Consider the following 25,758-nt stretch of genomic DNA (forward strand, 5'->3'; position numbering starts at 1 on the left):
CCGTGCGGATAACATTTTTGGCGAAAAAGTCGAGCAGGTGGTAGAGTCTCTCCACCAGCGGGACACCGCATTCGACAAGTTCGCCCGCCGGCAGCCTTCAGCTTCTACCTCTACAGGTAGACGATTTTTCGGGGGAAGGAAGACTGTTCCCTATACTTCTGGAAAGCGTAGGTACAATCCTCCTTCCCGACAGCCTGCGGCCCAGGCTAAGCCCCAGCGCGCTCGCTCTCGTCAGCAGCGTGCGAATCAGCAAGGCCCCGCGGCTCCCCAGCAAAAGCAAGGGGCGAGCTTTTGACTGGCTCCAGCAGAGCATAGCCGACATCCAAGTGTCAGTGCCGGGCGACCTGCCTGTCGGAGGGAGGTTGAAAGCTTTTCACCAAAGGTGGCCTCTCATAACCTCCGATCAGTGGGTTCTCCAAATAGTCCGGCAAGGATACACCCTCAATTTGGCCTCTCAACCTCCAAATTGTCCACCGGGAGCTCAGTCCTACAGCTTCCAGCACAAGCAGGTACTTGCAGAGGAACTCTCCGCCCTTCTCAGCGCCAATGCGGTCGAGCCCGTGCCATCCGGGCAAGAAGGGCTGGGGTTCTATTCCAGGTACTTCCTTGTGGAAAAGAAAACAGGGGGGATGCGTCCCATCCTAGACCTAAGGGCCCTGAACAAATATCTCGTAAAAGAAAAGTTCAGGATGCTTTCCCTGGGCACCCTTCTCCCCATGATTCAGCAAAACGATTGGCTATGCTCTCTGGACTTGAAGGATGCCTACACACACATCCCGATACTGCCAGCTCACAGACAGTATCTGCGATTTCAGCTGGGCGCACGCCACTTCCAGTACTGTGTGCTACCCTTTGGGCTCGCCTCTGCGCCCAGGGTGTTCACAAAGTGCCTAGCTGTGGTAGCAGCGGCGCTTCGCAGGCTGGGAGTGCACGTGTTCCCATATCTCGACGATTGGCTGGTGAAGAACACATCCGAGGCAGGAGCCCTGCAGTCCATGCAGATGACTATTCGCCTCCTGGAGCTACTGGGGTTTGTGATAAATTACCCAAAGTCCCATCTTCTCCCAGTGCAGAAACTCGAATTCATCGGAGCCCTGCTGGATTCTCGGACGGCTCGCGCCTATCTCCCAGAGGCGAGGGCCAACAACTTGTTGTCCCTCGTCTCGCGGGTGCGAGCGTCCCAGCAGATCACAGCTCGGCAGATGTTAAGATTGCTGGGCCACATGGCTTCCACAGTTCATGTGACTCCCATGGCCCGCCTTCACATGAGATCTGCTCAATGGACCCTAGCCTCCCAGTGGTATCAGGCCGCCGGGGGTCGAGAGGACGTGATCCACCTGTCCACGAGTTTTCTCGAATCCCTGTATTGGTGGACGATTTGCTCCAATTTGACTCTGGGACGTCCCTTCCAAATTCCTCAGCCTCAAAAAGTGCTGACCACGGATGCGTCTCTCCTGGGATGGGGAGCTCATGTCGATGGGCTTCACACCCAAGGAAGGTGGTCCCTCCAAGAAAGCGATCTACAGATCAATCTTCTGGAGTTGCGAGCGATCTGGAACGCTCTGAAGGCTTTCAGAGATCGGCTGTCCCATCAAATTATCCAAATTCAGACAGACAATCAGGTTGCCATGTACTATGTCAACAAGCAGGGGGGCACCGGATCTCGCCCCCTGTGTCAGGAAGCCGTCAGCATGTGGCTCTGGGCTCGCCGTCAAGGCATGGTGCTCCAAGCCACATATCTGGCAGGCGTAAACAACAGTCTGGCCGACAGGTTGAGCAGGATTATGCAACCTCACGAGTGGTCGCTCAATTCCCGTGTGGTGCGACAGATCTTCCAGGCGTGGGGCACCCCCCTGGTGGATCTCTTCGCATCTCAAGTGAACCACAAGGTCCCTCAGTTCTGTTCCAGGCTTCAGGCCCACGGCAGACTGGCGTCGGATGCCTTCCTCCTGGATTGGGGGGAAGGTCTGCTGTATGCTTATCCTCCCATTCCTCTGGTGGGGAAGACTTTGTTGAAACTCAAGCAAGACCGAGGCACCATGATTCTGATTGCTCCCTTTTGGCCGCGTCAGATCTGGTTCCCTCTTCTTCTGGAGTTATCCTCCGAAGAACCGTGGAGATTGGAGTGTTTTCCGACCCTCATCACGCAGGACGAAGGGGCTCTTCTGCATCCCAACCTCCAGTCCCTGGCTCTCACGGCCTGGATGTTGAGGGCGTAGACTTTGCCTCTTTGGGTCTGCCAGAGGGTGTCTCCCGCATCTTGCTTGCTTCCAGGAAAGACTCCACTAAGAGAAGTTACTTCTTTCATTGGAGGAGGTTTGCCGTCTGGTGTGACAGCAAGGCCCTAGATCCTCGCTCTTGTCCTACACAGACCCTGCTTGAATACCTTCTCCACTTGTCTGAGTCTGGTCTGAAGACCAACTCCGTAAGGGTTCACCTTAGTGCAATCAGTGCATACCATTACCAAGTGGAAGGTAAGCCGATCTCAGGACAGCCTTTAGTTGTTCGCTTCATGAGAGGTTTGCTTTTGTCAAAGCCCCCTGTCAAGCCTCCTACAGTGTCATGGGATCTCAATGTCGTTCTCACCCAGCTGATGAAACCTCCTTTCGAGCCACTGAATTCCTGCCATCCGAAGTACTTGACCTGGAAGGTCATTTTCTTGGTGGCAGTTACCTCGGCTCGTAGAGTCAGTGAGCTTCAGGCCCTGGTAGCCCAGGCCCCTTACACCAAATTTCATCACAACAGAGTAGTCCTCCGCACTCACCCTAAGTTTCTGCCAAAGGTTGTGTCGGAGTTCCATCTGAACCAGTCAATTGTCTTGCCAACATTCTTTCCCCGTCCTCATTCCTGCCCTGCTGAACGTCAGCTGCACACATTGGACTGCAAGAGAGCATTGGCCTTCTATCTGGAGCGGACACAGCCCCACAGACAGTCCGCCCAATTGTTTGTTTCTTTTGATCCCAACAAGAGGGGAGTGGCTGTAGGGAAACGCACCATATCCAATTGGCTAGCAGATTGCATTTCCTTCACTTACGCCCAGGCTGGGCTGGCTCTTGAGGGTCATGTCACGGCTCATAATGTTAGAGCCATGGCAGCGTCGGTAGCCCACTTGAAGTCAGCCACCATGGAGGAAATTTGCAAAGCTGCGACGTGGTCATCTGTCCACACATTCACATCTCATTACTGCCTGCAGCAGGATACCCGACGTGACAGTCGGTTCGGGCAGTCAGTTCTTCAGAACCTGTTTGGGCTTTAGGATCCAACTCCACCCCCCGAGGGCCCTGTTTGTTCTGTTCCAGGCTACACTCTCAGTTAGTTGGTAAATTTTTAGGTCAATCTCAGTTATGTCCTCGCCGTTGCGAGGCCCAATTGACCAATGTTGTTGTTTTGAGTGAGCCTGGGGGCTAGGGATACCCCATCAGTGAGAACAAGCAGCCTGCTTGTCCTCGGAGAAAGCGAATGCTACATACCTGTAGAAGGTATTCTCCGAGGACAGCAGGCTGATTGTTCTCACAAACCCGCCCGCCTCCCCTTTGGAGTTGTGTCTTCCCTTGAAGTGTATTGTCTTGCTACATACTGGACTGGCCGGCTCGAGCCGGTTTCGGGCGGGAAGACGGCCGCGCATGCGCGGTGCGCGCGGGCGCGCGAGGGCTAGCAAAGGACTTTGCTAGTGAAGTTTCCGATTGGAGGGGCTGCCGTGGACGTCACCCATCAGTGAGAACAATCAGCCTGCTGTCCTCGGAGAATACCTTCTACAGGTATGTAGCATTCGCTTTCTTTTCTATTCATAAAGGGACTAGAGAGGGGTGTCTCCTATCTCCCTTAATTTTTACATTAGTTATGGAGCCATTGGCTCATGTAATTTGAGCCAGTAAAGAGCTTCATGGTATTTCAGTGGGAGGACCAAGATCATAAGATTTTATTGTATGTAGATGACATCTTTTTTACCATCACTGACCCACAGAGTTTGTTGCGGGCGTTTTACAACTTTTACATCGTTATGGAAGGTTGTCCTGTTTTACTATCAATGCAGCTAAACAGGAAATATTGAATATTAATGTACCAACCTCTAGAGACAATATTGAGGACATGGTTCCCTTTTCGATGGGCTTCCTCGAGTATTCGTTATTTAGGGGTTTGTACTGACCCCCCTCTTAGATAGGTGGTAGAGAGTTTGGATTATTGGATGGGGTTGTGAGTTTCTTGGGTGGGACGGGTCAGTGTGGTTAAAATGTGTTTACTTTGTATTTTTATATTTGTTTGCCGGTATTCTCTTGCCTGTTCCGAAGAAGTTTCTGGTGAAGTTACAGAGGAAAGACATTTGGAAGCACAAGCCCTGAAGAGCGTGTCGAGCACTCATATATGTGTATCGGCGGGGGGGGGGGGGGGGGAGGTGGTATGGGAGTGCCTGATTTTGTCTTTTATTACCAAGCAGTGCAGCTGGGGACACTTTCTGAATGGGCAGCATTCCCACATATGCAATGGGTGCAGCTGGAGTAGGGTTTCTTTGGCTGTATCCCCTTGTGTTATCTGCCTTGGGTGTCTCTGAACCAACTGCAGTTTTGGGTGACGGCTGCACCTTATGGGGCATCTGGTACCCTAGCACTGTGCAGTGTGCTGTCCGTTCATCACTTTTTCAACATCAATGTTATTTTTATGATACACCTATTAGGTTGGCTCCGGGGTTTACACTATCTTCTGTTACTTCTGTGTATTATCGGTGGGAGGGCAATGGTTTAAAGGTCTTGGGTAAACTGTATTTGCAAGGTTCTCTGATTTCTTTTGAGAATTTGAGGGATGCATATGGTTTGCGGGATACTGACTATTTTTCATGATGTCGGTTGAGAGATTTCAATCATAGACGAGTTCTTCCAGATTGGGGAAGGGGAGATCAGGCCTTATTGAAAGTTTTTCATATGGGTGTCACTCATTTGATGACAGTTATGAAAGGCGCTGGGAGTCTGTCCTTCAAACGTTGGATAAACAACAGTGGCAACAAACTTTTGCTCAGCCTTTGGCAGTATCGATTGCTTTGGAGTGTGGGTTTAAAATGCTTTTTCAATGATACTATACACCTTCCATGATTAAGCAGATCTTTGGCGCTGGCACGTGATACTGCTGGCGGGGATGCCAGAAGGAGGGCACATTTGGTGGACTTGCCCTAAGCTGGGGGCTTACTGGAACATGGTTTGTTAAGTACTCCATGCCTTGCTGGCAGTGGCTGTCCCACCCACTAATTGCGCTTTCTTATTAAATAGAAATACTTGTTCATTATCAGAGGACTCACATCAGTTGATGGCCTTTGTGGTGATGGTGGCTTGAATTTGCTTGGCCTCTGCATGGCATCAGGTGGATCCTCTCAGTCCAAGAGCATTTGCTAATTAATATGGATCATTTATATCTGATATCTAAACTGACAGTGCTAAAAAAGGACTAAATGGGCCACTTCTATATGATATGGAGGCCCTGTCGTCAATGGCGTGGCATCCCCTAATTTCACCCAATTTTGGTGGACTTCTGGCTTGGTCTCTCCAGGTGGGGGGAAGGGAGGGTATCGGGGGGGCTTGATTTTCTTTTTTTATTGCGTTTGTTGGCAATCAGTCTGTGTTATTTGATTTTCTTAATAAGAGTTTGTTAAAAAAAAAAATACTTAGCAGCCAAGAGGTGTTCTTGTTAAGAACCTGAAGTCTTGCTACAGAGAGGCAAGAAAATAAATTAGTAATGTCGTGTTTAGAGCAGTGGGCAATGAGCCAAAGAAGCTGGAGTTTAAATCTTGTTTCTCCCACTGATACTTCTTTTATTCTTGGCAGGTTATTTTACCCTCCAATCCCTCAGATGTAACTTAGATTGTAAACCCACTTTTATAAGAAAATAACTTGTGTGTCTGTTTGTAACTCATCTTGAGCTTGGGTTTGGAAAGGTGAGTAAGTAATTCCAAATCCAAACTTTGATCGTAAGCACTCTGAGGCAGGGAAATAATTTGGGCACTTGAATGTAACTTTCCTTGAGCTTGGGTTTGGAGAAGGTGAGTAATCTAATTTGTTTTGCTGTGAATTCTACGTGTTTTCAGTAGATGCATATGCACTTTCTCTGACATATAAATGTCATTCAAATGATATTTTTATACTAGGTTCAGTTGGCATGTGTGTCATTACCACTGTGAAACTGAATTCCTTTTGTGAGATCTGTTCAAAATGAACAGGATTATTGTAGCAGTACTTGTTTTCAGAATCATAAAACAATTTAAATCCTGATCCATAAGTTGTAGTGAGCTGCAATTTACAGTTGAGAGATTGGGATAAGAAGCCAAAAATATAATTTCTGTATTCTGTGCTTTCAGCATTGGTGAAAACACTGTCACATGCAAATGTCCAAAACCACTAAAGAAAAGTGACAGAATACCTGAAATGTTATTTAGTAGTTCAGCTTGTAAACAGATCGATTTTTAACTGTGACCATAATCTCTCTCATTCTGTAACAGGTCGCATAACTTTTAAGTGCCTATTGTGCACTTAAATTTTTAGAATACTGACATTTATATGCATTTAGGCATGTAAATGGCAGTAGGGCAATCAACCTCTATAATTATGCACTAAGGAGTCCTTTTACTAATTTGCAGTAAAAGGGGGCCTGCACAAGCGTCAGCACATGTTTTTGACGCTCACTGAGGCCCCCTTTTACCGCAGCAGGTAAAAGGCTGTCTTTTTTGCAGGCAAAGAAATAGCCATGTGGTAAGTGAACCACTTGCCGCGTGGCCATTTTGGGGGGGGGGGGGGGGGGAGCACTTACCACCACCCATTGAAGTGGCAGTAAAGGGCTCCCGCGCTAACCCGGCAGTAGCCAGTTTAAAAGCTGGTGTAAATACCTGTGTCAAAATCTAGGCGTGCTCCCCCAAATTCTATAACCACCTGCGTATATTTAATTGGCTCAACACGCCCACACTCCTCCCATGACCACGTCCCCTTTAGCTGCACTCGTGGGAATTTACATGTGTCACTTTTTAGCCTAAAAAGAAGTGCACATAAATTCCTGTTATGCCCAATTAGTGTTGATAATTGGTTGTTATCAGCCAGTTTTCAAGGCTAACTTATTACTTAATTTAGTAGCGCATGTAAATGGGCCGCATGCAGAAATTTATGCATGCTACTCGACGTGCCATATATAGAATCTGGGGATTAGTGTGTAATTGTAAGGGGGCATTCAAAGACAGGACTGACATTTAGGCACATAGCTTATTGAATATCGTAAATTACATTTTAATATTGCATTTACATGCTAACATTTTCACCATCTACAGACCTAGTGTAAATGTTGGCACCTAAATGCAGGTGCATTGATACCAACTTATGTTAGTATTCTGTATCAGCAATTACACACATAAGTGCAGTTATAAAATAAGAGTACTATCTTAGGTGCTTAATTTGGGCACCTAAATGGTAGTGCATAGTTACAAAATTGCCCGTAATGTAATTTATTTAAATTTATAACTCTTTTGGCCACCAATCAGCACATTCCCGGAGTCTTTTGTCCTTGTACAACAGATTGCTGACATTGTTTCTGTTTTCTCAGGGCATTGAGAAATACATCATAGAGGACACAGAAGAGGCCAGAATGAACCATGTGAAGTATTCCCGGCCTCTGCACATCATTGAAGGACCTCTGATGAAGGGCATGAAGGTTGTTGGAGAGCTGTTTGGCACTGGAAAAATGTTTTTGCCACAGGTGATCTGCAGACTTGGGAAAATATGCTTTTTATTTCTCCACTTCTAGCTGATGGATGCCTGTTTTTACATCCTAAATGTTGGGGGGGGTGGGGGGTAAATGTTGGTTCTAGTTTTGCATTTTTTTCCCCCATCAAGAAAATTGGAATACTTTCATTGGTAAATCTGGAGCAAAAGGTTGAATAATCCATATCCGTTTTCGCATCCTGTTCAAACTTCTTCTACTAACCTATAAATGTACTCACTCTGCTGCTCCCCAGTATCTCTCCACACTCGTCTTCCCTACACCCCTTCCCATGCACTCCGCTCCATGGATAAATCCTTCTTATCTGTTCCCTTCTCCACTACTGCCAGCTCCAGACTTCGCGCCTTCTGTCTCGCTGCACCCTACGCCTGGAATAAACTTCCTGAGCCCCTACGTCTTGCCCCATCCTTGGCCACCTTTAAATCTAGACTGAAAGCCCACCTCTTTAACATTGCTTTTGACTCGCAACCACTTGTAACCACTCGCCTCCACCTACCCTCCTCCTCTCCTCCTTCCTGTACACATTAATTGATTTGATTTGCTTACTTTATTTTTTATCTATTAGATTGTAAGCTCTTTGAGCAGGGACTGTCTTTCTTCTATGTTTGTGCAGTGCTGCGTACGCCTTGTAGCGCTATAGAAATGCTAAATAGTAGTAGTAGTTTGGCAGGGGAAAGCCTTAAGAACTACCAAGGGAAAACTGCCGGCAGATAGCCTTGAGAACTATTTTAGCTAGGAAACCTGAGGAAGAGGGTTGGATGTGGTCTCCCTGATAAAAACATAACACACAGAAATCTACTAGGTCTCCCCATGTGAGTTTTTGCTGCTGAGATGTGACGTTGCTAAGGGTTAATGCTGTTCAATGTTATTCTTTCCAACACCATGGAGTTTGGGAAAAAGTTATATAAAGGGGTCAAAAGTCTGTGTGTGGGGGCAAAATAACTCAATTTAACAGAATGAGAACAGTTTTGGCACTTAGGAAAAACTGGTGAAAAGACATGAATTCAAAATGGATCAGATTGGACCAAGGGGTCTAGAGAAATGAAGCCCCCAACAAATCTGCCCCCCCCCCTCCCCAATGGCAAAGCCTAGTACAAATATGTGGGAAATAAAAGATATTTATATATGGTTCTTACTAGGTTTTGCTGTAAGTTCAGTTACAATTTCATGCAGATTTATTTATTTATTTCATTGCATTTGTATCCCACATTTTCCCACCTATTTGCAGGCTCAATGTGGCTTACAGAGTTTGGTTAAGACATAATCATTCCATGATTTCAGACACAATTAGTGATGTACAAAGATTAGGTGAGGGAATAGAGAAGGAAGGTGTTATGCAGGATATAAGGTGGACTGTAATAATTGGGTGAGTTGGTGAGGTAGTTTTGTAAGTCTGTGGGTTCTCTTTGTAGGCCTTGTTGAATAGATGTGTCTTCAGAGATTTGCGGAAGTTAGTTATTTCATCAATAGAAACTAAACTCCAAGTTTAAGTAGAACTGAACTGTTTTCGTCCAGCTGCTGTGCATCTCTGCATGAGACAAAACCAAGTATCTGCAAAACCAGCTCAAACTCATGTTTTAACAGTTTTGTCAGATACTAGTTTTATTTATTTATTTGTTTGTTTGTTTTGTTTGTATCCCACATTTTCCCACCTATTTGCAGGCTCAATGTGGCTTGCATAGTTTTTGCCTGAGGAGGTCAGAAAAAGCCCATTTTATTTCTATGGGATAAGTAATGTTAGTTTTTCTAGCGTAGAAACTGATATATTGAAGCAAAGTAGTTAGGAATTGCTATTTTTAAAGTACCTTTCTATTTTCCTCCTCACAGTGTACCCACACCATGACCAAGGCATACAACACCCACATGAACACACAGCCCCTCTCTCCACCCTCCACCAACAAAATATATACCCACACACACTTACCCAAGTAAAGACCAATTCTATAACTAGGTGCCCATGGATACAAGTCCCTTGCATGCATATATTCACCAGAAATTAGCACTTAATGCATATGTGTCCTAAGCAGTATTCTACAAGGGTGCTTCTAAGGGCCAAAACGAGCAGCTACAAGGGAGGAGTACATGTGGGCAGAGCAAGAGCAGGACTACCAGTACACGTGTCCCTACTGCTCTTAGATGCCTTCAGTTACACCATGTCTATGGCTGATGTAACTGTGAGCATGTTAATTTTGGACACACCCATTCTGAGTTATGCTGGTATTCTTTAATGACACCTGGGCACCCAGGTGTCTTTATAGAATAGGCTTCCATCCTGCTGATGGGGGCTCCTAACTGATGGTACCCAGTTATAGAAATGCACCCCAAATGGCTCCCCACTATTACTTCTTCCCTATCTCTGCTGGGCGATTCTCAGTGATTCAGGTGTGTATTTCATTTTGTTTACTAAAATTTTGCTGTGAAACTTAGTGACTTTTTTATAGCTTTCTTAATGGCTTATATATTCAGTGTTGTCTACTGACTGAACAATACAGTTTGCTGTAGGTTGCATTGTGTTCGGCCTCCTAGTGGTGGAGGAACTCATCAGTGCCTTGAAACTGTGGTACCCTGTGGTTAAACTGTAAAATCCATCCTTTGAGATCTGTTGAAACTAGCATGTAATAGTATGATATGTTATCTCACTTTGTTTCATTTTATTATTCTTTCCAAACTCTTGGAATGTTTGGATACCAGATCATTCAGACTGACTAAACCTTTCTCCCCTCCAGGTCAGAAACATACATAGAGACAACACATGCACACACGTGGATTAGAAAGAATTATAAGAGCCACGTTCCACATGCTTTCTCTATTTGTTTTTCTTCTTTTTTTTTTAAAATGTAACAGGAAGTCTTTATTAAAGTTTAAATCAACACATACAAAACAGTATTGAAGTCAACTACAGTCAGTGTCAGTAAACAAATAGCTGGAGTAACATATAAAACCTCCCTATTTATAAATTTTAGCCCCCCCCCCCCCCCCAATCTAGAAACCTATAATCCATAAAATCTGAAACTGAACAGATTTCCAAAAAGAACATGAAATGTGTCCCAGGGTTCCTCGGTGGCCACAATGCCTCCAACAGTCTGAACTAGACTGGGGAAACCATTTGTTAAGTTGGTCTGGAGTCATACTAACAATATAATATCTTCACATTGTTTTCTTTTGTATTGGAAGCAATAGCAATTTTCGTAAAGATTGCTCCATTCTATCCCAATAATCTGGCAAGAAGGTTACATTCAATTCTCGCTCCCACTGCTGCCTGTGAGACACAGGGGCAGGAAGAGAATTCTGGAGGTATTCATAGAGTGTACCCACCAAATACCTAGTATGCTAAAAATCTTCAAAAGACATCCTCCAAAAAGGTTTAATCCCCAGTCAAATGATCTTTATAATGCTTAGAAGGTTTTTCAACTGCTTATAAGCATATTGGTGAGAGGGAGGTAAACCGTAATTTCACGCCAGCTCCCCAGAAGTGAGGAAGACATCCTCATTAAATAGTTGCCCCTAACGAGCAAGACCCCGGGACTCCCAATTTCTATAAATGTTATCATTCTTGGAGGGAATAAAACATTAGAACAAATAGAAGTATATCAGAACAGTTAGAGGTCTCGCTTATTACTCATCATATACCACAGTTTAAAGGTATGAAGAATCATGGGAGGAACATCACTCCCCAACCTATGCTATCTCTTAGGCAGCCATAGCAAATAATTCAAAGGAACAGTGCCCACCTTCTGATGCTAAATATGAACCCATAGTTTATAGGAATGATTTTGGTACCATTCCTTCCGCCCTAATTTGGGCATCCCAATAGTAAAGCCAGAGGTTAGGGACTCCAAGACTGCCCTTTGCTGGGTCTCTATATAAAACCCGCCTAGCGAACCTAGGCTTACCTCCACCCCAAATAAATCACAAGATACAAGATTGCAATGACTCTAGGGCCTGTTTTGGAATGGCCGCTGGCAAGACCTGGAACAAATATAGAAACCTAGGCAGCACATTTATTTTAATAGTAGATACCCTGCCAATCCATGAGAATGATAGCCCCACCCTAACTCAGCTCTTATAGTTGAAAATAATTTAGGATAATTAGCCTCATAGAGATGGTTATAGGTGGGTTGCAGCCAAGTACCCAAGTATTTCAAACCTTTAACTACCAAACAAAAAGATAAAGATGACTGCAGAGATTGCAGGACATCCGTAGACATGGTGAGATTAAATCCCTTAGTCTTAAAACCCAAAACCTAGGAAAAGGTGTGCAACTCTTTTTCAGTACATTCGGGAGAGTGGTCAGTGTGTAGGTCAAGGACAACAGCACATCATCTGCAAATAATCTTATATTCTCTCTCTGCCACCTGGAGCCCCAGGATGAATGGATTGGTCCTTATAGCCATAGCCAAAGGCATCATCATTAAAGCAAATAGTAAAGGAGACATGGACAGCCTTGTTTTGTGCCTCAAATCAAAGGAAACAGAGGGAAATTGCCTCCATTTACTCGAACACAAACCCGAGGAGCCGAGTACAGTTCCTGGACCCAACCACAAAAGCACCCCCCAGTCCCACTTTAGAAAGCTTACTGTTAAAAAGCCCCAGTGGACCCTATCAAAGGTCTTCTCCACATCTATACCTAACAAAAAGGCCTGTTGTGCAGTGTGTTGAGATGTAGCACAAAATCAACGGTTTTCCTAATGTTGTCAGCTGCCTGCCTCTTAGGGACAAAGCCACTTGATCCAGATGAACCAGGGTAAGCAAATCCTCCTAAGTTTTATGACCAACACCTTAGCAAGATGTTAACATCTGCATTAAGCACCGATATGGGTCTATAAGATTATCAATCTGTCCCATCCTTACCCTCTTTAGGAATGACTGAGATCCAAGCATCCAGCATGGTAGGCGGTATGCAGCCCTCCTTCTCTCACCTCATTACAACCCACAACCATAAACACCCCACACCACACCCTCCCTATTTCAGATAGCCTCAAAGTACTCGGCGTTACAGTTGACCGCAATCTTACACTTGAGAGCCAAGTAAACTCCACTATAAAGAAAATGTTCCACTCAATGTGGAAACTCAAACATGTAAAACCTTTCTTCCTGAGGGAAATATTCTGTAACCTAATACGTTCAATGGTACTAAGCCATGCAGATTACTGCAATGGAATCTATGCGGGATGTAAAGAACAATTTACAAAGAAACTCCAGACAGCCCAAAGCACAGCAGGCAGGTTGATATTTGGTAAAACACGATTCGAAAGTGCCAGACCCTTCCGAGAAAAACTGCCCTGGCTCCCAATCAAAGAAATGTATCACCTTCAAAATCTGCACCCTGGTCCACAAGATTATCTACGGTGTAGTCCCAGGATACATGACAGACCTCATAGATCTACCAACCAGAAACAACTGGATCATCACGAACATACCTGAACCTCCACTACCCAAACTACAAAAAGACTCAAATGCAAAGGACTCAAATACGAAGCAACCTATGCATCCAACTTCTCCTATATAAGCACACAACTATGGAATGCACTGCCAAAGCCTTGAAAACAATCTACGACCATCTAAACTTCAGTAAATCACTAAAACCTACTGTTCAATAAGGCGTACCCTACCGACCCAACATAAATGCCTCAACTCTGCAACACAGCAAAACCAAAGATCGTATTGGACACTATATAACCTCCCCTATCTTTAACCCCTAATGTGCCTGAAAACATACCTTCCTTATTCAACCTTAACATCACATTGTATTTGTCTACCTTATTCGACCTTAACATCACACTGTATTTGTTTCTCTGCCGGACTTGGCGAATGCCTTTAAGGTATTATGTAAGCCACATTGAGCCTGCAAATAGGTGGGAAAATGTAATAAATAAATACATTTATAAGTCTCACAACTAGAGAAGACAGTTTAGGTGCAAAGGTTTTATAAAATTCAATCAGAAGCCCGTCCAGATCTAGTGACTTGCCAGACGCCAAAGCCAGATAATCCCCAGGACCTCTTTAGAGGTTACCATCACATCTGAACCGTCCCTCTGAGCAGGGAATTGGGAAAGCAAATCCAAAGCCCCAAATAAGACTGACTATCCTACTTGTTATTCTAAGTGAATTGGTTTGAAATTGAAAATCAGCTCACTTGAATCACAGAGAGCTAAACTGCTTTATCTAACTGCATTATGGATTCTGCATTTTGGACAGAGCCTTTATTAAGGTCATTCGCTTAAGAGGGAACAGCTGATTAGCTCTCACAGCAACTGAGAGACACAGATTGGGGGGAGAAGCCCACAAGGGAATTGGACATCATAGAAGGGAATAGATTGGAAGGTTAAGTAGCGGACTGTGAAGGAGTAGGTGGTATATGGCCAGGTTCCCATAGGATCACTCCCTCACTGAGCGAGCCACCTTAGGATAGGTGGAATTACACCTGCTTTGTCAGAGGGGTGGGGTTAGGGTTACCATATGTCTGGATTTACCCGGACATGTCCGGGCAACCGGGCGGGTTTTGCCAATCTGCCCAATTGTCCAGATTTCTGGACAAACGGGCAGATTGCTAGCCTCCCCTCCCCTTACTTACTACTGCCCTGGTGGTCTAGTGACCTCTTCCGCCTTCGGGGCAGGAAAGAGCTCCCTCTTTCCTGTCCGGAGCACTGCCCTGCATGCATCCTTCCGGTTCCTGATCTCAGCGCCGATTCAAAATGGCCGCCGAGAGTTGAAGTGACCTCATGAGATTTCAACTCTCGGTGGCCATTTTGAATCAGTGCCGAGATCAGGAACAGGAAGGATGCATGCAGGGCAGCACTCTGGGCAGGAAAGAGGGTGCTCTTTTCTGCCCCGAAGAGATCACTAGACCACCAGGGCAGTAGTAAGGTAAGGGGAGGAGAGTAACGGGGTGTGTGACAGGGGGGAGGGGAAAATGTGGCGGGGGCGGAGCAAAAGCGTGAAAGGGGGCGTGGTGTGTGGTGGGGCGGGGCATGTGTCTTCCTTTTTGGGGGACAAAAATATGATATCCTAGGTGGGGCTAATGCAGGGAGGTGGTTAAATGCCCTGAGGTAGAACAGATCAGGGAGGCAAGAGGTCAAGGGAATAGCATCTGAGGCTACAGTACTTAAAGGAAGTGCCAGGGAAAAGAAGTAACCAGAGCCAGTAGTTTCCTGGGATAGGAAACTGCATTTAATTGTCAGCCTCCAGGAGCTGCGTATGCAAATAGTAGTAGTAGTAATAGTTGATTATACATGGACAGAAGACTACCAAGGTAGAAGAGGACCTTGCAGAATATTCCTGAAGTATACGAATTGGGGGTGTGTCCATTGAGAGATGGCATTAGTTACAGTCTTTGGGCCTGGCTAGGAGCCAACCTCATGAAGAGTATTGACTGGGACTATATAGTGAGAGAGAGAGAGAGAGAGAGAGAAAGAGTTTACTAGTGCTGGATTAAAGACTGTGAAGTAACAAGTATGCACATACTGAATTATAGTAATAAAGTATTTCCTTTTGCTGCAAACCCTGCGTGTATGACTTTGGTTATGACGGCTCAAGCCACACCCTTGATGACATTACCACAAATGGTTCTGGTGGTAGGATAAATGCTTCTCTGTAAAAGAAGAAAATCTACTTACCTCCAGGTGTTTAGGGCCTTACCAAAGTAGTATAGGGTTTTGTACACGGGCTAAGAAGATTAGCTTTGCTCCTGAGAGTGACCTGAAGAAGTTGAGGCAGTGCCAAACAGGCAGGAGCTTTTCTTTTTTCTGTTTGGAGTTTGCAGTGCTGGGAGTACTGTCAGAGCAACAAGGAAACTCTAGCCTGGAGCTGTCAGAAAATTCAGTACAGAGTGTGTTGTAGTTGTAGTGCAAGCCACACAGTGCCTTGAAAAATCTAACATGGAACTCTTTGATAAGCTATAGAATTTGGAAAATTGGTTGCAACAGTGTAAATTGAGGCCTTGTGAGGCTTCTGAGACATCAGACCATGAGAGAGGTCTCATCAGCATCTCCTGAGATTAAATTGATCGTACTCATTGTTCCACCATGTAACAACCTGTCCAGGGACAACATAGCTTGTTTCCACAACATATGGGATAAAGAAACTGATGCTTCAGAATGCCTTGGAACTGAGTATGATTGTGGTAAAGGCACAAGATTGAGAATTATGCCGATGTCTCTTCACTCGTGTGGAGAAAGGAATTTTAGTACATCATACTTAGGCTGCATTCAAAGCATATCAACTAGTGGCTTTTCCCTTTTGGACTTGCCTTCATTATTAGTGGAACCACATCCAAAATGCAGGCAGTGGCTGAAGATGGGTGTTAGTATCATAGGCACTTCAGAGCCATCAAAGTGTCTTCCAACTGCCCCAGTGAGAGCTCCGTAAGTGGTAACAGGTTGTCAAGGCTGGCAAGTGGATCGGAAGAAATTCAATGGATGCCATAGTGATGGAGAGAAATGGATGACTGTAACCAAGTATATGCCTTTTGAAATGGGCCACAGCATGCTTTGAATTTATCTGAATGCAAGCAGAAACACTTACATGTAACTCTTTAGTAGTACTGGACATTGTGTGAGATGCTGAGTACTTTGAGAAATCTGGTAGTTAACTAAACAGTTATTTTTGAATGTTCGGGTTCTATGAGACTGACTGTTTGGGTTACTGGTTTTGCTGCTCCCAGAGAGATGGTTTGTGTAAGGTGGAATGTGCAGACAGGAAGATGTGTGTGATTTATTTCTCTTTTTTGGAAATTCTGTGTTTTTTGATTAGGGGAACTTTTAAGGGTGTGGATGGCTGGTGGAGGGAGAGGTTGGTAAGAGGTGGTGCTCAGTGGGTGAGAGGAATGATTGTTTCCCATTGGCAAGCAGGATTGAGTAAGACAAGTGAGTGATATAATCTGACAACACCAGAATGGATCAGCTCATCTAGAAATCTGAGCATGTATGGCCCTTCCTGCGTGCAATTGTCTGCTCAGTCCCACCAGTTTTGTTTTGTTTTTTACTCTTCTAAATGGCTGCAGAAACAGAATGTATGTTGCCATATTGGGTCAGACCAAGGGTCCATCAAGCCCAGTATCCTGTTTACAGCAGTGGTCAGTCCAGGTCACAAGTATCTGGCAGCGTCCCAAAAAGTAACAAGAGCCCATGTTATTTTAACCTCAAGGATAAACAGTGGCTTTCCCCAGTTCTACCTTAGTAATGGTTTATGGACTTCCTCCAGGAATTTGTCTATATCTTTTTTTAACCCATTAGTGCCCAACGTTCCCATGTCAATTAGTTCCCATATGGCTTATTATGGGAACATTGGGCACTGATGGGTTAACCCACCTACATTAATTGCTTTTATAATTTGCTTCAGCAGTGAGTTCCAGAGCTTAATATTTTCTCCTATTTACATAGTAACATAGTAGATGATGGCAGAGAAAGACCTGTACGGTCCATCCAGTCTGCCTAACAAGATAAACTCATATGTGCTACTTTTTGTGTTACCTGACCTTGATTTGCATCTGCCATTTCAGGGCACAAACTGTAGAAGTCTGCCCAGCACTTGCCCCGCCTCCCACCACCGGCTCTGCCACCCAATCTTCCGCTAAGCTTCTGAGGATCCATTCTTTCTGAACAGGATTCCTTTATAATTATCCCATGCATTTTTGAACTCCGTTACCATTTTCATCTCCACCACCTCCCACGGAAGGGCATTCCAAGTATCCCCCACGCTCTCCGTGAAAAAATACTTCCTGACATTTTTCTTGAGTCTGCCCCCCTTCAATCTCATTTCATGTCCTCTAGTTCTACCGCCTTCCCATCTAAAGAAAACGTTCATTTGCGGATTAATAACTTTCAAATATTTGAACATCTGTATCATATCACCCCTGTTTCTCCTTTCCTCCAGAGTATACATGTTCAGGTCAGCAAGTCTCTCCTCATACGTCTTGTAACGCAGATCCCATACCATTTTTGTAGCTTTTCTTTGCACCGCTTCAATTCTTTTTACATCCTTAGCAAGATACGGCCTCCAAAACTGAACACAGTACTCCAGGTGGGGCCTCACCAACGCAGTGGCGTAGCCACAGGTGGCCAGGGCCATCCACTTAGGGCTCAGGCCCACCCAACAGTAGCACATGTTTAGCGGTAGCTGATGGAGATCCCAAGCTCTACCAGCTGAAGACTCCCCCCTGATGGTAATGAAAAAACGCTAGTCTCCATGATACTGGCACCTGCGCATGTTCAGTTTTCAGCTCATGCCTGCTGCAGACTGCCAAGGTGGAAAGAAGCATTTTCCTGCCAGCTGAGATATCTTTTGGTGGTGAGGGGGAGAACATTTGGTGCCCCCCACTTCATTGCCTAGGCCCACCCAAAATCTGTTGTCTGGCTACGCCCTGCACCAACGACTTATACAGGGGCAATCAACACCTCCTTTCTTCTGCTGGTCACACATCTCTCTATACAGCCTAGCAACCTTCTAGCTATGGCCACCGCCTTGTCATTGTTTTGTCGCCTTCAGATCCTCAGATGCTATCACCCCAAGATCCCTCTCTCCGTCCGTACATATCAGACTCTCACCGCCTAACACATACGTCTCCCGTGGATTTCTACTCCCTTAGTGCATCACTTTGCATTTCTTCGCATTGAATTTTAATTGCCAAACCTTAGTCCATTCTTCTAGCTTCCACAGATCCTTTTTCATGTTTTCCACTCCTCCCTATTTGTTTAAAATGTGCTACTATGTAACTTCATGGAGTGCCCCCTAGTCCTTTGTACTTTTTGATATAGTAAACAATCAATTAACGTTTACCTCTTTCACTCTATTCAGGATTTTATAGACCTCTTTGATATCTCCCCTCAGCCATCTGTTCTCCAAGCTTGAAGAGTCCTAATCTCTTTAGCCTTTCCTCATATGAGAGTCGTTCCATCCCCTAATCATTTTGGTTGCCCTTCTTCGTATCTTTTCCAGTTCTACTACATCTTTTTTGAGATGCACTAACCAGAATTGCACACAATACTCAAGATGTGTCTGGATATTAAAGATGTGGCATTATGATATTCGCTATTCCTTTTCTAATAATTCCTAACATTCTACTTGCTTTTCTGGTCACCAGTGCATACTGTTCAGAAGATTTTAACATATTCTCATTGATCAATTTTAAATCCTTTTCCTTGGTGGTGTGATTCCTAATGTGGAACCTAGCATCATGTAGGTATAATTTAGGTTATTCTTCCTGTGCTGCATCACTTTGCACTTGTCCAGATTAAATTTCATCTGCCGTTTGGATGCTCGGTCTTCCAGTCTCCAAAGGTCCTCCTAAAGATTCACACAGTCTGCATGCGATTTAACAACTTGGAATAGTTTTGTGTCGTCTGTAAATTTGATCACCTCATTCATATTTCATTTCCAGATCATTTATAAATATGTAAAAAATGCAGTGGTCCTAGTACAGATCCTTGCTGCACTCTGCTATTCACCTTCTTCTGTTGAGAGAATTGGCCATTTAACTATACTCTTTCTATCTTTTAACTATTTCACAATCCACAACAGAACATTGCCTCCTATCCTATGGCTTTTTAATTTTCTTAAAAAGGCCTTATGATGGACTTGTCAAAAACATTTTGAAAACCTAGATACACCTCATCAACCAGCTCAGGTTTATCCACATATTACTCTTGCCTTCAAAAATTATAGCAGATTGGTAAGGCAAGATTTCCCTTAGCTGAATCCATGCTGACTGTGTCCATTAAATAATATTTGTCTATGTGTTCAATAATTTTGTCCTTTATAGTAGTTTCTGCCCTTTTGCCTGGCACTGACATGAGCCTTATTTGTCTGTAGTTTTCTGGATTACTCCTAGAACCTCAATTAATATTGTCTTGCATTGAAGAGGTTTTTTTCCACTATTATGTGCATCTAACATTGTTTTTTTTTTTTTTTTTTTTTTTTCTCTTAAAAAATTATTTTTTTCTTTATTTTGTTATTATTTCTCTGAAAATGTCCCATACTAGAGCAAGCAAGATTGAACATATTACCCCACATTTAACAAAACTTGCATTAGTTGCCCATTACCTGGCGGATTCAATTACAACTACTGGTATTGGTTTTTAAGGCACTACATGATGAGGCTCCTTATGCTGTGGTTCAAAAGCTGCAGAAGGATTATCCTACAAGATCCTTTGCGATTGCAGGATCAAAAATTGTTGACTGTTCCCTCTATCCGCAGTATTCGACTGCAGATTGTTCATATGCAAATTTTTTTCTGTTCTCAGACCTCAATTGTGGAATGCTTTGCCTCTTTATGTAGGACAATTGACATCTTTGGTGGTGTTTAAGAAACAGATAAAGGCTTTTTCTGTTTCAGAGAGCATTTTCTGAAGCATAGTTGGTGGGGGGCTTGTGCTTCAAGATTAAGGTTCTGTTTATGTTTATTGAGTGTATTGATTGTATTTTATGTGATTTGATTATATTTGTTGTATTGTACTCTGCCCAGAATTTTGGATGGTTATTAATATTATTTTTACTTGACCATGCCTAGCTTTGCCGCGTATTGTTACGTTTTATACGTATTTATTTATTTGTTGCATTTGTATCCCACATTTTTCCACCTATTTGCAGACTCAATGTGGCTTACAATAATATATCATCATAACCGCACCAATCAAGAGTAGATAAACAATTGGTTACATATGATTGTGTGAGAGGTTTGCTGATCTGCACCTTGAATGTTTAGTGCTCAATGCTTAATAAAAAGCATTCATATAATGCCTGTTTTCTATTTTCTTTATGTGGTGAACGGCTACAGAGAAGAGGGAGGGTTGTGTGGTGATTCCGTGTTGTAAATGGATCTCGCAGTGTCATTGTGGAAAAAAAAGCTTTCCTTTTCATACTGCAGAGAGGGAGGGGTCTCAGGGTGGAGGCTATAGACCTCAACAGAGAACGACAAAGAGGAAAGCCTGTCCTTAACAGCAGGCTGAAAAAAAAAAGACGATTCAGCTTAAAAAGGTGTCCATTTTAAGCAGCTTTAAAAAGCTTTTTTTTTTTAAAGAAACAAATGTCTATTTTTTTTCATTCCTTTGAGAATGCCCAGGCATGACTAAATTCTGCCAAGGCTGTAGGGGGCAGTGGTGTGTGTGGGGTGGTTGATGTCACTTCCTGTTATGTGACCCTATCCAAGATGGCGGCTAGTAGTGAAACAGGAAGAGACGTGATGCATATAGTGGTGGCTGTCATCTTAAAAAGGGGATGTGGTTATGTCACTTCCTGTGACACCACCAAAAGGGACAGGACTATGCAGAAAGGGGGTGGGTTTGGAGTGGGGCTATGCAAATAAGGCGAGGCAATTGGCATGGTTTTGCAATGGCGGGGGGGGCATGACATGTCCGGTGATGTGGCTTGGATGTTGACACCATCAAAAGGGGTGCGGAGTGGATGGGGCTTGGGCATGTTCTACTTGGCTGACAACCTGGAAGTGGGCAGGATTTGGGGCAGAGCTATGCAAATATGGTTGGTGTGATTATGCAAAAGGAGTGGGTCTTGGGCGGGGGGCATGACATATCTTGGTGTCATCCTTGGGGTAGGTATGGCTTGAGTGGTGACATCAAAAGGGGCAGGAGACTGGGTGGAGCTTGGACATGTCCTGTGGCTGAGAACCTGGAAGTGGGTGTGGTACCTGTCAAATTTGACTAATGTTAGTGATGTTCACTATTGAGGTTGTATCATATGCATGTTGTCTTATTGATTATTTTCTCCTTTTCCATGATTTATTGCCTCAGGTGATAAAGTCTGCCAGGGTTATGAAGAAGGCAGTGGGGTACCTTATTCCCTACATGGAGAAGGAGCGAGCAGAAATGAGGGTGTTGTCTGGCAGTGTAAGGAGGAGGTACGTGTGGGCTGCCTTGGCAGAGGGAAGCTTCCGAATGTCTTATTTTGGTAGGGGATGGGATTTGATATACCGCCTTTATGTGGTTACAGGCAGTTTATATATTATATACAGGTAATAAATAGAAATAAAACAAAACATAGAAAAGAAAATAAGATGATACCTTTTTTATTGGACTATCTTAATACATTTTTTGAATAGCTTTCGAAGGTACCCCCTCTTATTGTGTGCCATTGGTGGCAACAAATACACATCTCTTCCCACCAGCATTATTTCAGTTTTTTATATATTCAGTGCCAACCTATTCTTTGTCATCCAACAATTGAATCTATCTAACACAATTCAACTTGTCTGATGTCTCATCTATATAAGCCATTAATGGAAAAGAAAACTGCACATCATCCGCATATATCCTATAACTCACGCCTAACTCTCAAAATATTTGCCCCAGTTATTATATAGAAACATAGAAACATGACAGCAGATAAAGGCCAAATGGCCCATCCAGTCTGCCCATCCTCCATAACCACTAACTCTTCCTTTTCCTAAGGGATCACATGTGCCTGTCCCATTCTTTCTTAAATTCTGACACAGTCCTTGTCTCCATGCCTCCACTTGGAGGCCGTTCTATGCTTCCACCACCCTTTCCATGAACGAATACTTTCTTAGATTCCTCCTAAGTCTATTTCCTGTATATATAAATATCAAATAGCAGGACTGTTAATGTGAATCCCCATGGCACCCCCATACATATTGGATAAACAGAAGAGTGTACCCCATTTATCCTTACCTGCATAGTTCTTCAAATATGCTGCAAACCAGTCGTACACAGTACTACAAATTCCTGTATGGGCCAGTTTGGACAAGAAAACCTCTACATTAACTGTATTGAATGCCGCTGAGAAATCCAGTGTTAAAAAAACAGTATGACTGTTTTTCATCCATTCCTCTTCTCATTTCATCTACCATTGAAGCCAACAATATTTCCACACTATGTCCTTTACGGAAACCATATTAAAATAGATCCAGCACATGCTTATCATTGGCATGCATTGTTAATTGTCCTAACACCATATACTCAATTACTTTTCCTACCGTTGGCATGTCGAAATGGGTCTTTAGCAGTAGTTCCTAAACCAGGTCATGGAGGCACCCCAGCCAGTCAGGGTTTCAGGATATCCACAATGAATATTCATGAAGGAGATTTGCATGTAGTGGAGGCATGTTCCACTTTGACTTGTCTGTCCATCGAACATTAATCCAAAAGGCTTTGGGACAATCCAGGTATGTATTTGCACATGTGCGATGACCACTGATGCTACCTTTGGATAGCAGTGGTTTCTGCTTTGCTCCTCTCCCATGAATTCCAACTTTGCTCAGGGCCGTGCCCCCCCCCCCCCCCACCCCCCCCCCGTGAAGATGATCGCTGTCCTCTTTCCCCTGCCCTCCCGCTCCCATGTCCCAACTGCCCGCCCTCTTCTTCCCCCAACAAATCTCTTTTAAATTTACCTCCGTCCAGCTGGCAGCGAAGGCGCAGCGTCACTATAGGAGGCGGCGCTCCCGACGTCTCTACTAGTCTTCCCTTCGCTCAATGTCCCGCCTTCTTCTGACGTCAAAGAAATGACGTCAGAAGAAGGCGGGACATTGCGCAAAGGGAAGACTAGTAGAGATGTCGGGAGCGCCGCCTTTACTGACGCTGCGCCTTCGCTGCCAGCCGGAAGGAGGTAAATTTAAAAGAGATTTTATTGGAGGGAGAAGAGGGCAGGCAGTTGGGACATGGGAGGCGGGAGGACGAGGCAAGCATGGCGCGGCGGGGCGCCTCCCCCCAGAGGACGGCGCCTCCCTGCCACGCTTACCTCACTTACCGCATTGGCACGGCCCTGACTTTGCCCATTCTCTTTCTTATTGTGAGTCATGAACAGTGATCTTAGCTGAAGCTAGAGAGGCTTGCGATTCTTTGGATGTTGTTCTGAGATGTTTTGTGAGTTGTTGCTGTGTCCTTTGAGTAATTTTTGCAGGCCAGCCACTCCTGGGAAGATTTACCACTGAGCCAAGTAGTCTCTATTTGAAGATAATGGCTCTCACTGTGGTTTGGTGCAGTTCCAGAGCTTTAGAAATAGCTTTGTAACCCTATCCAGATAGACTATATTACAACAACCTTTTTCTCATCTCTTCTGGAATTTCCTTTGATTATGGTATAGGGGCGTATTTTCAAAGCACTTAAACTTACAAAGTTACATAGGAACCTATGGTCACAAAGGTGCTGAATGGTAGCCCTATCAAAGCGGTACCTAGTGAGACACTACAGGTCAATGAGGTCTAGGAAACTACTACGGGGCCTGAAAACTCTGGGGCGTGAGTACCTCCTGCGGTGCCTTCTCTCTTCCTGCAACATGTAAGCCACCTATGCATTTAGTGCCTCCATTTCCCCACACTACAGGTGCAATGCAGTGCCACCAGTGCTCACCTCTCCCTACCAACTTGGTGAAATACAGCAGCAACAAACAGAAGCTGACACTTACTTTCCCACCACCGACAAACAATGCGGTCACACACAGCAGAGCCACACTGCAAGCACTGTCTGACCAGTACAAAGTCTCCTGCCACACCCTCTAGCCACTCACTCTCCAAGCAGTCTTCACAAACACGCTACAGCTGTACACAGGACAAAGAGACAGAGACTACAAACAGGTAAGGGAATGAAATATGAACTTGGGGACAGTGAATGGAGAGGGATAGGGGGAGGGGATGGGGGAGATAGAGGAAGGAGTAGTGGTGTCTGGGTTTTAGGGCTAGAAGGGGTAAGGAAAGCTGAAAAAGTAAAACACAAATGAGGCAGGTGAGGGTGAAAACGTTCCGACTACGGCACACAGACAAAGGTAACAGGTACTCAACAAACTCTCAGCTTTTTCTCCCAACAACGCTCTCACCACTCTCCAACTCCACAAAATCGCTAATGGGTCTAAAGACGACTTCCCCCCTACCCTGGTCGCTTTTATTTCAGGTCTAACTAAGGAAGCCCGTGTTCTGACCCATGCGAAACCATTTGCTAGCCGTTATACGTTTGAGGCACCCATCTTGTAACGCCGCCCATAACACACCCCTAACAGACCCCTATGGGGACAACCATAGATGGGTGTCCTCGCTTTGAGGACGCCCTTACGGCCCTGTTTCAATTATTGGATTTGGGCGACCTTCTTTCATGGGGACACCCATGTGCCTTTTGTGTCGCTTTTTGGACGCCCTTTTCTTTCCAAATGAGCCTGTATATGTCACCAGAATGCAGGAAGCAACAATTTACTTCACAAGTTACATCTGTAACATATAGGACTCTACATCTGTGTCTCCTTTTCCTCTCCAAAGCTGCATAAGAACATTTCTTAAAATCTCCAAAAGTAGATTTAAAATATATCTGAAAAAAGATATTCAGGAAAATGTTCCTATGCCTTCAGACCTATTTCTCATGTGGTCTTTTGTGGCCATCCGCATGTCGTGTAATTTTTGAACTGAAATACCACTGGTCCAAAACCTTTGAAAGATCAAATTCTGTCTTGGAGGGGCCATTCATATTGATCATCAACAAGTCTTTTAAGCTATCTGTTTCCATTGATGATCTGAATCTGTTTTTCACAAAATTTATTAAACTGAAACCTCTTTCACAACTCATAGTGGAAACAGGCAGCACAGGCACTAAGGACAACAATTTTCCCCAAAACATGAAATCTTTCATTATTAGTCAGTGCTAAATTCAGCAGCTCACTTAGTTTCTTTCTCTTTCCAAAGACTTTGAATTCATACCACTGATTACAGACAGCTTGTATGTATTCATTATACATGTTTGGTTGTGAAAGTTGTTGAAACCAGTATTATTATTTCACTGACACCGTACTCTTCCAGATTGGTTCCTGTTGGCCAAGCAAAAGTATTGAAAAACTGTGGTACACCTTTCATTGCTTTCCATGATGAGTTAGAAACCATTCTTTCAAATACTTGATTTCATGCACAATCAAGTTTCCTTCTCAGCTTTTGTAGAAGAACTTAAAGCAAAGCTTAGTCAATGTATTGTACATCTTGATACACTCCTTTTAAGGATGTGATAGCAATAAATCTGTCTTCATGTTGCCCTGAACATCTTTCATAGATGCAGGAGATGTACTTTGTTT

General features: G+C 44.3%; 1 protein-coding gene across 1 annotated transcript in view; it reads left to right on the forward strand.

The window, feature by feature from the left end:
- Window positions 1–25,758, forward strand: part of MTR (5-methyltetrahydrofolate-homocysteine methyltransferase) — a 345,546-nt gene that overhangs the window by 187,947 nt on the left and 131,841 nt on the right. The window contains 3 exon segments of the mRNA XM_030196515.1: window positions 7,570–7,722; window positions 21,489–21,584; window positions 24,353–24,364. Coding sequence (XP_030052375.1) covers window positions 7,570–7,722; window positions 21,489–21,584; window positions 24,353–24,364 — 261 coding nt within the window.

The sequence above is a fragment of the Microcaecilia unicolor genome, chromosome 3 (genome assembly GCF_901765095.1).
Source record: "Microcaecilia unicolor chromosome 3, aMicUni1.1, whole genome shotgun sequence".
Classification (NCBI taxonomy): domain Eukaryota; kingdom Metazoa; phylum Chordata; class Amphibia; order Gymnophiona; family Siphonopidae; genus Microcaecilia; species Microcaecilia unicolor.